Source organism: Anser anser (genome assembly GCF_964211835.1).
Source record: "Anser anser genome assembly, chromosome: 21".
NCBI lineage: Eukaryota > Metazoa > Chordata > Aves > Anseriformes > Anatidae > Anser > Anser anser.
This window is the reverse complement of record NC_139742.1, coordinates 13,016,118-13,031,983: the sequence shown is the minus strand read 5'-3', so window position 1 is coordinate 13,031,983 and position 15,866 is coordinate 13,016,118. Positions and strand designations below refer to the sequence as shown.

The following is a 15,866-nucleotide window of genomic DNA, read 5'->3' as shown; positions in this document are numbered from 1 at the left end:
CCTGTAATTCAGAGCTTGTGTTGAATGATCTTCATGATTTTAAAAACAGTAAAAACAGGTTTACAAATCTTAATCACTGAGGACAGGAAAAAGTGCTTTTAATGCCTGTCCTGGAGTAGAAAAAGTGACAATTTAGAATGGACAAAGATTCTCAGACCATTTCTTTGGCAGAGGGACTATTTTCAAATTAATTGTAAAACGTGTATAAATTTAATCCTGACATCCATGCAGGGTTTTAATGGTTTCTTTACTTAAAATGCAGAAGTTTGGGAAGTCTTGGAGATTAGCATTGTGGAAAAGAAATGATGATTCTGGCAATGTACACTTACAGCCCAGAAAGCCAGCCATATCCTGCGCTGCACCAAAATAAGCGTGGCCAGCAGGTCGAGGGAGGTGATTCTCCCCCATCTGCTTTACTCTTGTGAGACCCCACCTGGAGCAGTGCATTCAGCTCTGGGGCCCCCAGCACAAGAAGGACATGGAAGTATTTAGAACGACTCCAGAGGAGGGCCACAAAGATGATTAAGGGGCTGGAGCACCTCTCCTACAAAGAGAGGCCGAGAGAGTTGGGGTTGTTCAGCCTGGAGAAGAGAAGGCTCCAGGGAGACCTTATAGCAATCTTCCAGTACCAAAGGGGGCCTGCAGGAAAGCTGGAGAGGGGCTCTTTGTCAGTGAGTATAGTGATAGGACAAGGGGTAATGGCTTTAAATTAAAAGAGGGTAGATTTAGATTAGATATTAGGAAGAAATTCTTTACTCAGAGAGTGGTGAGGCACTGGAACAGGCTGCCCAGAAAAGTTGTGGATACCCCATCCCTGGAAGTGTTAAAGGCCAGGTTGGATGGGGATTTGAGCAACCTGGTCTAGTGGAAGGTGTCCCTGCCTAAGGCGTGGGGGTTGGAATTAGATGATATTTAAGGTCCCTTCCAACCAAAACCATTCTTTGTTTCCACAATACATTCTATGTAAGACAGGGCCTGTGAACAATTCCTTTTGTAAGCAGTTCTAACTGCAACTATTAGTGCTTTAATGTTGAAATGTATGCTTGCCTTTCTATTACACAGTATTTCATTTACATTTCAGTGCTATGAGTCTTGAGAAATTTGAGAAGAGCCCAAGGGAAATTTTTCATCCCGAGATACAAAAGGTAAGTGGTCATTTCTTCTTTTGCTTAGTTGTTTTTCTTTATTATTTTCTGGAAAATAAATCATTAAGCATAAATATTGCTAGTTTGTTTGTTTCAGCAGAATAACAATGAGGATTAGGGGTTTTAAAAAGTAAACTTTGTTTATCAGTTGAACTGGCCACTTCAAAGCAAAACTTAAATACACAGGGATGTAATCATTTTATTTGTGTTGCCTTTAATGCCAGAGTGCTAAACAAACTGTTTTATTTGCAGGATTTATTGGTTCTTGAAGAGCAAGAGGTAAATGTAAACTTACCACTCCTAGCTCATAGACTTATTCAAAGAATATAGCTGTATTTGTTATATTTGTACTGACATCTTTGTGACAACTTCCCAGTCAATTGCTTATTGCAATAAAAAATGGAGTATTAGTTTTCAATATATGAAATCAAAAATCATTTTAAACACCAGTGTAAAAAATATATCATACAATTCATAATCAAAGGTAAAATATTAGGTGCTTGTTATTTGTGCATGTAATGGAGTTGGTATGAGATATATATTCACATGTGCAGGATGTATACAAAGTTACACATTTAAAATTCCTTAGAGAAAGCATTAGTTTAGGTCTTTTGCCTGTTTAGCTTATAATCTTTAGTTTTATTTCTTAGGGATCTGTGAATTTTAAATTTGGAGTCCTTTATGCTAAGGATGGGCAGCTTACAGATGATGAAATGTTCAGCAATGGTGAGTTTTTTACCTTTTCCTTAATTTTTTATTAAAAATATAGGATACTGCCCATATACCGAGCATGTGGAAGCCAGACAGTGGATAATGATTATGTTAACAGTAGTTTTGTAAGGTTTTCGTGTTCATATTGGGTGGAAAAACTGTAGCAAAGAATATTCTATTTCTATGAAAGTTTGCTATAGGAAACCTAATGTTACAGCTTGGAAAATGATGAAATTTTCTTTCTAGAAATAGACTATACAAAGTAAGATTTAAAAAAAAAAAGAAGCAGTTGAAGGAGGTGACTCTTGTTACCTGCAAGAAGTCACTGTTTCTAGTTCTTTCATTCTTAAGGTTTTGTGATCTCATTCTTCTATGCACTTGAACAGTGTTGTGGAGTTAGCAAAAGAGATCGTTGTTTAATGTCGCATGGTGATCCTTTTTCTGCCATTCTGCAAGGCTGGGATGCTCTTTCTGTAAGGGTAGAAACCCTGGATGACATGAGAAGAAACTAATGCAGCTTAAACTCTGGTCTTTGTGTCCTAAAGGCAGGATCTGTTCCTGTATTTTAATCAATCTTTGGTAGGTGTTCTATTACTACATGTGCTTTGTTTTTGTAACATTTCTCCCTTCCATGTATAGAAACTGGAAGTGAGAGCTTTCAAAGATTTTTGCATCTCTTGGGCGACACAATTACTTTGAAAGGCTGGACAGGCTACAGAGGAGGACTGGACACAAAAAGTAAGAACTCAGCTGAGGCAAAGAAGCAGGGGCTACAATATGAATGATATTGCTTACTGCATGTGCATAATATTTGTTGAAGAAATAATACGATTCCAAAAACTTTTTCACATGCATGCTAAATGCTGTGCTTTATGAGGAAACAGTTAAGCAGGTTAGCTTAAATCACTGGTATGTAATGCAGTGGAAGAGAAGATATATAACTTGTATTTTAAGGTGAACGTTTCATTTTATATTGTAAGGGAGTGGAGAATAACCTGAGACATTAGTTGTTTCATAACAGTAAAGCATCATGGTTTGAATGCCCATATGTGGTTTCAGGAGGTTAGGTGAAGGACGTCATAGGTTTTAGCTGTGGGAATATGCAGACTAGGCTGCAAACTCAGATTTAGACATCTACGCAAAAACATGCAGTGTGGACATGTTCTAAAATTGGTCAGAAAAAGGGATGACTAAAGAAGGTTTCGTAGAAAGACCTGAAATATCTTTTAATCTTTAAAAATCTTAAAGGATACATTCCTACTAGGAATCTTGTCTTCCTTTGCAGATGATACAACAGGAACCTGTTCCATCTATACAGTTTACCAAGGGCATGAAATTATGTTCCATGTTTCAACCATGCTGCCATATTCTAGAGAGAACAAGCAGCAGGTACACGGTTCTCCCTTTCCCCTTTCCCCTTTCCCCTTTCCCCTTTCCCCTTTCCCCTTTCCCCTTTCCCCTTTCCCCTTTCCCCTTTCCCCTTTCCCCTTTCCCCTTTCCCCTTTCCCCTTTCCCCTTTCCCCTTTCCCCTTTCCCCTTTCCCCTTTCCCCTTTCCCCTTTCCCCTTTCCCCTTTCCCCTTTCCCCTTTCCCCTTTCCCCTTTCCCCTTTCCCCTTTCCCCTTTCCCCTTTCCCCTTTCCCCTTTCCCCTTTCCCCTTTCCCCTTTCCCCTTTCCCCTTTCCCCTTTCCCCTTTCCCCTTTCCCCTTTCCCCTTTCCCCTTTCCCCTTTCCCCTTTCCCCTTTCCCCTTTCCCTTTTTTTTTTTTTAACGAAGTTAATCATAAACTCCAAAACATCTTAAAATAAAATAGGGGATCTTCTTGCGTGTTAATATTTTAGAAATACAAGTCCTAAGACTTTTGTGAAGAATTTCAAATTTAATTAATTTAAAAATTACTAAATAGTCTGGTACTGAGGTGACTTGCAGAACTTCACTGCTGCAGTTGTCACTGCCTTCAAAGAATTTATGAAGGCTGGAAATTAGACTTAATTCTGAATTATCAGAATATGCACATGCATAATGTACAACTCATACTCAGGTAGTACTTAATGTAGCTTGAAAGAATCTCTGCTTGTGAACGTGTTAATGACCAGTTCTGTGCATTTGCTGTAAAGCACTGCTGTTCCCCTCTCATAGGCGGACTAGGTGGATTCTTAGGGTGCTTGTTCAAATACGCTCTCATCCATCGCTTGAACCTTTATGAAGGAAAAAAAAAAACACAACACTTTATAAGCATGTCCATAATGATTTATCTAAAATTACTCACAAATTGTTTTATTAATCTTTTAGAAAACTATTATAATCATATAATTAGATTATATAATGTCTTTTTTTTTATTTCCATGTCAGTTTTCTCATGTTTTTGCCTTGGATGACAAGATCATAGCAGAAATCAGAGGACCTTTATTGTTTTTAAAGAATAATAGGATTGGTGTTTTTCTCCTTTTATTTCAAGTGATGGATTTTCTTTTTTGGAATATTATGTGTTCCATACTCTATTAGTGATTATTAATATTTGGAAATTCTGAGAGCTTTTCTAACTTAAAAAAAAAAAAGGAAAGGAAAGAAAAAAATAGCTGCACTTTTAGCAGCTGCCTTGTATGTGCAACATGACATTGCTAAGTGTACTTAATTGTAGTTAGTAATTTATATTGTCTTCAATCATATTTATGATACTTTTTCTTAAGACTGGCATTTCCTGAGCTGCTTACAGATTAGGAGTTGTTGTTTCAGGGTTCTGTCACAGAACTGTTGAAGCATTGATATCCTTTAAATCCTTGTGTCTGTCTTTTCCTTCCTATTTTTCTTTTTGCTTTTTTTTCTCTCCTTCTTTATTTTTCTTTCAGGTAGAAAGGAAGCGGCATATTGGAAATGACATTGTCACTATCGTATTTCAGGAAGGAGAAGAATCTTCTACAGCATTCAAACCGTCCATGATTCGCTCTCATTTTACACGTATCTTTTTTCTTATATATGTATTTTTTTTTTGACTAATATTATTATTTCTAATTCTACCCTAATCCCTCTTACATGCTGTTTAGAGAAGGGAAAACTATTTTATGGTTGGCTTTCTGGGCTACAAGCGCACATCTTGAGCTTGTCATCAACCGACACCCCCAAGTCCTTCTTATCAAGGCTGCCCTCAATCCATTCTCCACCCAGCCCATATTTGTTTTGGGATTGCCCCAGCCCAGATGCAGGACCTTGCACTTGGCCTTGTTCAACTTTACAGTGTTCACACGGGCCCACTTCTCAAGCCTGTCCAGGTCCCTCTGGATAGCATCCCTTCCCTCCAGCATGTCGACTGCACCACACAGCGTGGTGTCATCAGCAAACTTGCTGATGGTGCACTCGATTCCACTGCCCATTTTGCTGACAATGATGTTAAACATCTTGAAGATGGTGTGGAATAAATGAGCTGATGAATGGAAAACACTGATCAGAATACTCCAGTGCTGAGGTGTTACTCAGCACCAGAAAAATGGTCCTGGAAAACATTTTGAAAGGTCTGGCGTGTAAAGGGATTTCTCTTTCCCTGAGGTACATGATTCTCCTATTGAGTGGCCTTATTGAGAAATGTACCTAACATCTGCCATTTCAGGATGTGTCCTATATCCATACGGACTTGTTTAGGTCATTGTAAGTAATACGCAGGTGGTCCACAGAGTCATATCACCTTCCTGATGTTTTCAGTTAAGAGCAGCCAGGGATAAAGGTGTCCATAAAAAATACAGGGGCTGGTCTGTGTGAAATGTGTAAATCTCAAAACTTATTTAATATGCTCTGTCACTTCCTACTCACCCTCTTGCATACTATAGCATCCCCTTTTTGTTACTTCTGCAATGGGAAAAGTTAAATATGCAGATATTTCAGTGTGCTGTCCTATATAGCAATGACACAGGTAGATTAGGATTGAGTTAATCAAATAAAGGCAGCCAGTGTTAGTTCAGATGTCCCAACGTACCTGAAATGTCTGTGCAAGTCTGGCTTATATGACTTAGGGCTTACAGAAGATCTTTACTCTTTTGGAGTGCCAGCTAGAGTCTAGAGAGTATGCTCTCAAGCATCTTAAATATATTTTTGTGTATTCCCAGTTTACATCTTTCTCTTTATTTTCTTACAACTCTGACAGCAAAATTATTTCGTGGGATTATTTTTCCTCAGTTGGAGTTTTGGCATAAGAGAAGCTAGGAATCATTTTTTTTTTTTTCTGGTCACCTAAAAGAATTTTTAATCTCAAGTTTATAAAATATGAACATGAAAGACAGAACTATATAGCACACTTTATGCTTCATATAACAGCAACAAGTATGTATTTGTGGTAGTAGCTCAATTTTTTAAATTGACCCCTTTTATAATAGTAAAATGTACGGTCTGGAATATTTTGTCTTTACGTTTATTATTATGCTTGACTACTATTAAATCTGTTGCAGGAACAGATTAAAATTAAAATACATGTGAGCTTTATTAGTACTGGATTAATTTCCTTAACTGAATGACAGATATTTTTGCCTTAGTGAGATACAATAAGCAGAATGATAGTTACAGGTACGTTGTGATTGTAACTAATCATTTCATACTTAATTTCTGATCGTTTAGAGGTAATGGGAAAACATTTTGTGTTGTCCACCTGTCTATATGCCTGGAAGCCGAATGAAGTTTTAAAGTTGAAAGACAGTATGGATCTAGATGCAGAGAACTGTAAATTGGTTCTAAGCTATGTGTTTCTAACAATCAGAATAATGAAATTCTGGAACAGTCATAAGCTAAGGGGGCAAAACAAAACTACTTTTTAGATGAAATGTGAAAAATGATGGAAGATATGTCTGCAAGATTCTGATCTGATGAGATCAATGACATAGTGAACTACCTGTATGATGGAAGTTAAATAGACATGATGTTGTGATAGCTGTGTAGCGGATCTTTACTGGTCCGGTTTCGGTTGTAGCTAAGCAAACCAGCTCATTTTTAGGGATCTTCAGAATACTTAAGAGATGTACATTTGGTCGTCACATACTTAAAACCTAGGGAAATTTTGTGGGCAAACAGTATATCTTTCAGTTAGCTGTGGGACCCTCACACATAGAGTCCTGTGCTGTCCAAGTCTGAGTCTGTTAGCTGTCAGCAGAATCTCAAGAGCAAGCGTTCTGGCATTCTAGCATTTTGTAGGCTTTAATGATGTGGTGGTTTTACTCAGGTGGGCAGCTGAGCTCCACCACAGCTGCTCTCTCACTGCTCCTCCTCAAAGGGAAAGGGGGAGAAAATATGATGCAAAGGGCTCAAGGGTTGAGATAAGGACAGGGAGATCACTCAACAATTATCGTGATGGGCAAAACAGACTCGGTATAGGGAGATAGAGGAGTTTATTGCCTATTACTAGCAAGATGGAGAAATGGGAAACAAAGGAAACAAACTAAAAACACCTTCCCCCCATCCACCCTCTTCCACCACCTCCCCTCAAATGGCACAGGGGAACGGCGGTCAGTCTATATATAGCACTTTGCCTCTGCCACTCCTTCACGGTCACTCTCTTCGCCTGCTCCAACCTGGGATCCCTCCCGTGGGATGCAGTCCTTCCCGAACTGATCCTGTATGGGCTTCCCGCAGGAAGCAGCTCTTCAAGAACTGCTCCAAATATGGGTCCGTACCACAGGGTCCATCCATCAGGAAAAAACTGCTCAGACATGGGTCCCCCACAGGCAGCAGTTCCTGCCAGGTCACCTGCTCCTGTGTTGTCCCCTCTCCATGGGCTGCAGCCCATGTAACATGTAAACATGTTACGAATGAACAAAGTGGCTTTTACCACATAAACCATTCCAGCTATTGTCCTGAGGTTAATGGTGAGATGCCAGAGATATCTGTCAGTCTTGAAAAAGCAGAATTGCAGAGGGATATCATTGTCTGAGCTCATGGGAGGGTTTCAGTTTGGGCTTGAACAGAATAAGCAGTAAAGACAAATAAAAGAGCTGCCCTTTGACTTAAATTGTTGTGTACTGCATTTCTCAGCATAGGTTACAGATTTGGCACTGTTATTTCTCCTTTACAAAGTAGTAGCAATGTCTGTACTAATCCCTCTTCTATTGAAACTGTGCTACATCATTTACTATTTAGACTAGGTCAATAAAAAAAAGAGAGGATTGCATTCACTTTCAGATATGTCTGAGGACAGGACACTGTAAGCTCAGATGCTGAAGTCTCTTATGGCTAAAGAATTTATATTAGGAAATCAAAATATTTGGTTTATCTAGCACTAGACAGGAGATTTTGGGGCATGAAACTAAAATTATGCCTCAAACTGGAATGCATGTGTGCATCTATAACAGTAATTCAGAGCTACAAACTTTGCAAGATGGAAGGGGGAACTCAGTGTGTTAGACTGTGAATGCAGACTCCTAATGATGGTGTGACCGTGCATGACTTCAATAGTTAATTAGCATAATTTTAAACTGTTTGCTTGTAAATCATTATACCCCACATTTGCAAGACCAAGAGGAGGATTGACCATGCTGGGTCTGTTACTTTGTGTGAAGTATCAGGTAGCTTGTAGGGGAAAGAAAGAAGCTGTGTACAGGGTAGACTTAGAAATGGCTTCCGGGAATCAACAGGGTCATTAGGTGGATTGGTTTTGCTTCCTCCTTTCCTGAAAATTCCATAACTATAAGGATTCAGGCAGGTTGAGAAAGAGACCAACAATATGCCTTATACTGATCACCTGGCAGTAGTCCTTTTTTGAACAACCAATCTCATTCTGACAGCTAAGAAATAAAGTGTTGAAGGAAGGCATTCTTTTAGCCTCTTCTTCCATGCACGGTATAGACCACAGATACCAACCATGGTCCATGGTTTCAGAAGCTGCTGCTCAGATCTGATCACGTTATTCTAACGTAATAATTTCCGGCTTGCTTTGGAAAGTTTTTTAATTCTTAATAGGCTGAGCTATCTTTATAGTCATCTATGAATCCATTTTTTTGTTCGTTTGCTGTTTTTTTTTCTGCAACACAAGTTACCTGAACCTTTTTTATTTTAAAGATACTGCATTAATTAAACCATACTGCCTAGCTCCAAAAGTTGATAATTATCAGTGGAAGTTTGGTGTTTCTGATGTTACTCAGAAAGAATCGCATCTTTCATAAGTGTGGTTAATGCACAGGTAAGGTAGAAATCTATAAGGAGAATATGTTTTGTAGGTGAAGAACTGTTCTTTTACAGCTTTTTGGAAAAGGACTAGATTTTGCCAATACCATTAACAGCATTATTCTATGAGTAGAATTGCAAAGTTTTGCTGTAATTGTTATTGTCCCAATGTTTATGTAAAAGATTCAGAATTTTGGGTCAAGCAATTCATTCCAAATGAATGCCCGTTTATGAGTGAGTTTGCTTGCTTGTTTGTTTGTTTGCTTTTTTTTTGTTAGACCTGTGGAAATTCTTACCTTAGACATACTCAGATAATTGTTTCCAGTTCTTTCTCCTGTCTGTAAAAATGGTGGGTTTTGAACATGGCTTTGAACACAGATAAATACTTGTTCTTTCACTAGGCTGAAAATATTTTCAGAAGAAAGTGTTCCTCTCTTTGGGCCTCCACTTCCATCCCCCCCTGTGTTTACAAATCACCAGGAATTCAGGGATTTTTTGTTAGTGAAATGTAAGTCAGTTTTTTCTTTTGCTAGAAACACTTTTTAAATAATTACTTTACTAAATTGAAATTCATGATGCTTAAAACGTAAATACATTTTATTGTGTGTGCTGCTCTTCTGTACAATTTTTTTTTCCAAATCTGTAAAGTAGATGGGATGCCAGGTCCAGTCAGATGAACACAAAAATTATTTTCTATGCAGTTATGCTTCTCAGACTACTAGATCTAAACTGACCTTTACATATGTAGAATGTGCAGCCACATATATTTTCATGTTTTCTTATAGGAACCTGAGATCTCACATAATTTATAGTGCTGCTCGATACTTAGTAATAAAAGGTGTTAGGTTAGCATCTCTGAAAATATAAGTATTTCTGAATGCATGCTGAATAGTTGCCTTTCTGCACCTTTAAGACCTTTTTAATTCTGTAGTGATTCAGTTCCAGGTTTCCTTGACCCTTACTTACGCTTCTAAATGAGCCATAAAGAGATATTTGGGAGCTGATCATAGAATCATAAAATAACCCATGTTAGAAGGGATCTCAAAAGATCATCTGGTCCAAAAGGAAGCTGAGATTATCTAGCAACCTCTCCAATTGCATCTTGAAAACCTCCAATGATGGGAATTTTACCACATCCCCAGAGAGATTGTTCCAGTGATTGATCTCACTATAAAACAAACAAACAAACAAACAACAACAAAAAAAAACACACAAAAAAACACTTTCTTATATCAAGACAAAACCTCTTCTGGTACAACTTGTACCCATTGCCCCTTCTCTTCTCCATGTGGATCCTTGTGAAGGCAGAGCTTCCATTCTCTTTGTAGCCACCCTTTAACTATTGGAATACTGTGATGAGGTGACCCCAGAGCCTTCTCCAGGGTGAAAAGACCTCATTCCTTCAGTCTTTCCTCATATGGCAGATTCTCCAGCTTTTTGATCCTCTTCGTCTCACTCCTTTGGACCCTCTTCAGTCTGACCCCATCTCTTTCAAATTGTCGGAACCGGAATTGGACAGTACTTCTCCTGTTTTCAGCTGTGATAGAGCTAAGTTTCTCCATAGTAACTGGTGTGGTGCTGTGTTTTGGATTTAGGATGAAAATAATGTTGATAACATGCACGTTATAGTTGTTGCTCAGCAGTGCTTATACTGGACAAAGACTTTTAGACTTCTCATGCTGCAGGGAGGTTGGGAAAGCACTAGAAGCAGTGAGGGGACACAAACAGGGCAGCTGACCTAAACTAACCAAAGGAGTATTCCATACCACATGATGTCATGCTGAACAATAAAACTAGGGGGGCGTTGGCTATGGGGGGTGCTACTGTTGCTCGGGGACTGGCTGGGCATTGATTGGCTGGTGGTGAGTAGTTGAGTTGTGCATCACTTCTTCTATTTTCTTTGCCCTTTTTCTTCTGTATTAAACTGTCTTTATCTCTACCACACGAGTTTTACTTTTTTTTTCCCCAATTCTCTCCCTGATCCCAGTGGGGAGGGGGTGTGAGCAAATGGCTGTGTGGTGCTTAGCTGCCTGCCAGGTTAAACTGCAACAGTGCTCCAGGTGTGGCCTGACAACCACTGAGTAGGGTGAGATGATCACATCTCTCTCTCTCTCTCCTAGTAATGCCTCTGTGGATGGAGCCCATGATTTGATTTGTCTTCGTTGCAGCACTAGTGCACTGCTGAATAATATTCATCTTGTCTACCAGGACCTAAAAATCCCTTTCAGCAATGCTGCACCCCCAGATCCTAGCCTGTGCTGGGCTCTTTTGTAATGCCATCCCAGGTGCACTTGGCTTTGTTAAACTTCATAGAGTTCTTGCTTGCTCACTCTTCTGGCCTCTCTAGGTCTGTCTGTAAGATGACTCTGCCGTCTGATGTGTCCACCTCACCACTCAGTGTAGTATCATCAGAAAACTTAGTGATGGTGCTTTCAACCACACGATCCAGATCATTTATGAAGATGTTGAACAGCATGTTTCCTAGTGTCAGTCCCTGGGGGACCCCACTTGTGGCAGGATGCCAGCTTGAGTAAAAAACATTGATCACCACTTTGTGCCATCTTAACACACGGGTGGATTCCATCCAGGCCCATAGATTTGTATGAGTGCATGCCCTGCATAATGTCTGCAGACCAGCCCTTCCACCACTGTTGGTGTGTCAACACAGGTGTTGTTGGAGCTACTTGATACTGTGATCTGGATTGTGAGCTACACTGGTAAAGAAAGAGGAAAAGAAGGTATTGAGAGCCTCTGCCTGTTCAGCACTATTAGTAACTGGTATCCTTGCCCTGTTCAGCAATGTCTTCTCTGTGCTGCTGCTTGTTGCTCATATATCTGAAGAGTACTTCCTTGTTCTTGACATTTTGGGCCAATTTCATATCTACCTGAGCCTTAGCCTTCCTGTCTGCATCTCTGCATAGGTCTTGGCAAGGTTCTTGTAGTCCTCAGTGTACTCATTGAAGCCTTTTTTCCATAGCTGATATGATTCTTTTTTGCTTCTATGCATACCCAAAAGCTCATTGTTATGCCAGGGTGATCTCTTGTTCTGCCTTCATCCTTTCTCTTTGTAGGGGATGGACTGTTCTTGTGCTTCCAGGAGGTTGTTCTCAAATAAATCCCAGCGCTCACAAGCTCCTTTGCCCTCCTTGCATGTTTCCCATGAAATCCCTCAAAGCTGGGCTCTGAGCATATTGAATTTGGCTCTTCTAAAATCCAGAATCTTTGTCTTATTGCTGGTCTTCGGTGTGCTCAGCAGGCTCTTAAACTTCAGTGTTAGGATTTCTGTATCCAAGTCTATCATTGGTAGTTGTGTTGTCAAGTTCACAGTTTGCGGGCAGTAAACCTAGTGCACCTTTGGCATGTCCAGCACGGGTAGCAGGAAGCAGTCCTTAATGCATTCCAGGGACCTGATGGAGGATCTGTGCACTACTGTGTTGTGTTCCCAACAAGTGTCCAGGTAATTGAAGTTACCCTTGAAGGTCAGGTTTTGTTGGCCTGAGACATTTTTGAGCAGCTGAAGTAAGGCTTCATTGGCCTCGTTGTCCTGACTGGGAGGTCAATAACAGACATCTAACGTAATCATAAGGATTACAATTACCCACTTACCTGACAGGAACTTTACTAGTAACTTATTTTGCACACATTGCTAAGAAATATTTAAGTTGGTTTAGCACTTAAATTGATTAGTAGTTTGTCTTTAATTTTTATATCAGGAGGTTATTGGGGTGCCTTGTAGAATACTGCTATTAGTCTTTATTTCCTTTTAAGCTTGAGGGATTGTCACTTACTAAAAAACATGCAAAAAGTGGTGAAACTAAATTACTACGGGAAAACTGGTTATATTTATATAGAGGCAAAATAGAGTCAGTGGAAAATAGCAAAGCACATTAAAGTAACGTATCTTCTTTTCCATATTTTAGTAATAAATGGTGAAAAAGCCACCTTGGAAACCCCAACATTTTCTCAGAAACGTCAGCGCACTCTAGACATGCTGATCCGCTCTTTATACCAGGACCTGATGCCTGATCTACACAAGGTAAATGTAAGTCAGAAAGTCAAAAGCGATCTCTGTGCCTCTCATGTTCTCTCCTGCTTTCACTAGTACGTTGAATGTTCTGTTGCTTTAAAAGGCTTTAATCCTGATGAGCACTGGATTGTGTACACTAGGCTAAATACTAATAGTGACATAGTTTGTTTTACAGTTATATGAAAATTGACAGACTGTCCTTTCAGGATAGGAGGTGGTGCTTAGGAACATGGTTTAATGGGTAATATTGGTGGTAGGAGGATGGTTGGACCAGATGATCTTGGAGGCCTTTTCTAACCTTTATGATTCTATGTCTGCAGCCTTTGTTGTAATTGTGTAGTATGAAAGTGGTAAAGGATGACAAGTAGGAAAGTAAAGAAGTCAATGATTGGAAAAATAGTGATTACTGTTCTCTGAAAAGCAATACAGTTAGATTCATCATGACAGGAAACTATATTAAAAAAAACAGACAATGTAAATGGTATTGTATTAAATTGACTAAAATTAAAAAAAATATGAAAACTTTTGATTTAATTTTAAAACAAAAACAATTTTTTCTGTTTTAGAACATGCTCAATAGAAGGTCTTTCAGTGATGTGTTGCCAGAGTCCCCGAAATCAACACGGAAAAAAGAAGAAGCTCGGCAAGCAGAATTTGTCCGACTTGGTCAGGTGGGATCAATTTAGCAAGTATGCATCTATGTTTACAAAGACTGTGTCATCACTTTATAGGCATACTGGATTTTGGTGTGCTGTAAATACTAGCAATGAAGATATATAAGATACCTTAAACAGCTTTATTCTCTATCTGAGGGGAACTATGTTTATATGGTATTTCGCTAGAGTGTTTAGCCCTTTTAGAATCAGAACACTTTCAGTTATACGTAGCTGAAGAATTCATGATACTGTGACCATGTGTCTTTTGGCACCACCCCTGTAGCAGTGTGTATCTATATAGTTTGATTTAGTGGTTTGCTAAATGCTTTTGCAAGTGAAAGGCCAGCTTATGTAACTGATAAAAGGTTCCTCTGATCAGCTGACCTACAGAATGAATTGTGTAGATGTGTCAGAGGCTCTATGTCCAAGTGGAAGCCAGTGACGAGTGGTGTACCTCAGGGATCTGTCTTGGGACGGGTACTGTTTAATATTCATATCAGTGACATAGACAGTGGGATTGAGTGCACCCTTAGCAAATTTGCAGATGACACCAAGCTGACATGAAGCTCATTTATATTTATATATATAAAATGCCTATCACCATATTGATAAACACTCTTTGGGACCACTCTGATGGCAGGGGTAAGAACAAGAGTTGGCCTTTTAGTACCTCAGCACTTCTGTTTCCAACCAGTTTAAAAAAAAAAAAGGCTACAAGACTTTGCTGTAGAAGGAAAGGATGCCAGCCAGAGGGACCTGGACAGGCTGGAGAAGTGGGCCCACGTGAACCTAATGAGGTTCAACAAGTCCATGTGCAAGGTGCTGCACCTGGGTTGGGGCAATCCCAGACATGAGGACAGACTAGGAGAAGCACTCATTGAGAGCAGTCCTGCAGAGAAGGACTTGGGGGTTCTGGTGGATGAAAAGCTTGACATGAGCCAGGAGTGCATGCTTGCAGGCCAGAAGGCCAACTGAATCCTGGGCTGCATCAACAGAGGAGTGGCCAGCAGGTTAAGGGAGGGGATTGTCCCTCTCTATTCTGTCCTTGTGAGGCCCCACTTGGAGTACTGCATCCAGGTCTGGGGTCCCCAGAACAAGAAGGAAACTTATCTTTTAAGAGCGGGTCCAGAGGGGGGGCTACAAAAGTGCTCAAGGGGCTGGAATACTTCTCCGATGAAGAAAGGCTGAGAGAGCTGGGGCTTTTCAACCTACAGAAGAGAAGGCTCCGGGGTGACCTCATGGCAACCTTGCAGCGCTTAAAGGGGATGTAAAAAAAAGATGGGGAACAACTATGCTCAATCAGATGAAGACAGGATGAGGGGGAATGGCTTTAAACTAAAAGAGGGGAGATTTAGATTAGAGGTTAGGAGGAAATTCTTCACTTGGAGGGTGGCGAGGCACTGGAACAGGTTGCTGAGAGAAGTTCTGGATGCCTCATCATTGGAGGTGTTCAAGACCAGATTGGACGAGGCCCTGAGCAACCTGATCTAGTGAGTGGTGTCCCTGCCTATGGCAGGGTGGTTGGAACTGGATGATCTTTGAGGTCCCTTCCAACCCAAGCCATTCTATGATTTCATTCTGTCGTTCTGTTCATTACTATGTTGAACACTTCATATTTTGAGCTTCCTTTTTTTTTATAAGCTATGGCTTATGGCTAGGCTTTGGCTGCAGCTCCATAGTGATTAGTGCATTCTTTCTTCAGGGTATAGATAATTCCCCTTCTTTCTTAATAACTGTAATAGCAATTCCAAGCTGTAAACTACTTTGTCATCCTAAGCTGTCCTTTCTTTTTAGGCTTTAGGTTATATATTAGTGACAAAAGCTTTAGTATTTAGTTAAAATACCTGTTTGTATTAGGCGCTGAAATTGAAAACCACTGTGAGAGGGGATACACCAGCTACCCTAGCAACCGCCAGCTTTTGTAAAAAGGAGGTGAGTGAACCCATTTGTGTAAGGAGAGTTCAAAAAAAAAAAAAAACTAAATGCAATTGAGTATGGTATTGTATATCAGTTCTATATATTGTTTATTTACTTTCGTGATTAGATACTATAGCAGCAAAGTTGTAATGTATAGTGTTAAAGTGATTCTTCAGCCCGTAGCAAATGAATAAAGGATGAGCCTGAAGGTAGTAGTACTTCTCATGTTAATGCAAGTCTGGATATTTTTATATCTGAGCATATTTCATGAAAAAA

At 39.8% G+C, this 15,866-nt stretch overlaps 1 protein-coding gene across 25 annotated transcripts in view; it reads left to right on the top strand.

The window, feature by feature from the left end:
* Nucleotides 1-15,866, top strand: part of GARNL3 (GTPase activating Rap/RanGAP domain like 3) — a 56,114-nt gene that overhangs the window by 22,864 nt on the left and 17,384 nt on the right. For 10 of the 25 annotated variants that reach the window (XM_083807031.1, XM_083807050.1, XM_083807039.1 and 7 more), the window contains exons 7-17: nt 1,082-1,145; nt 1,398-1,424; nt 1,796-1,871; nt 2,496-2,594; nt 3,142-3,245; nt 4,703-4,811; nt 6,359-6,404; nt 9,392-9,498; nt 12,911-13,032; nt 13,584-13,688; nt 15,531-15,605. In XM_083807031.1, coding sequence (XP_083663157.1) covers nt 1,082-1,145; nt 1,398-1,424; nt 1,796-1,871; nt 2,496-2,594; nt 3,142-3,245; nt 4,703-4,811; nt 6,359-6,404; nt 9,392-9,498; nt 12,911-13,032; nt 13,584-13,688; nt 15,531-15,605 — 934 coding nt within the window. Of the gene's footprint in view, nt 1-1,081; nt 1,146-1,397; nt 1,425-1,795; nt 1,872-2,495; nt 2,595-3,141; nt 3,246-4,702; nt 4,832-6,358; nt 6,405-9,368; nt 9,499-12,910; nt 13,033-13,583; nt 13,689-15,530; nt 15,606-15,866 lie in introns of all 25 variants that reach the window. The other 15 variants (XM_083807042.1, XM_083807055.1, XM_083807043.1 and 12 more) reach the window with 7 other exon arrangements.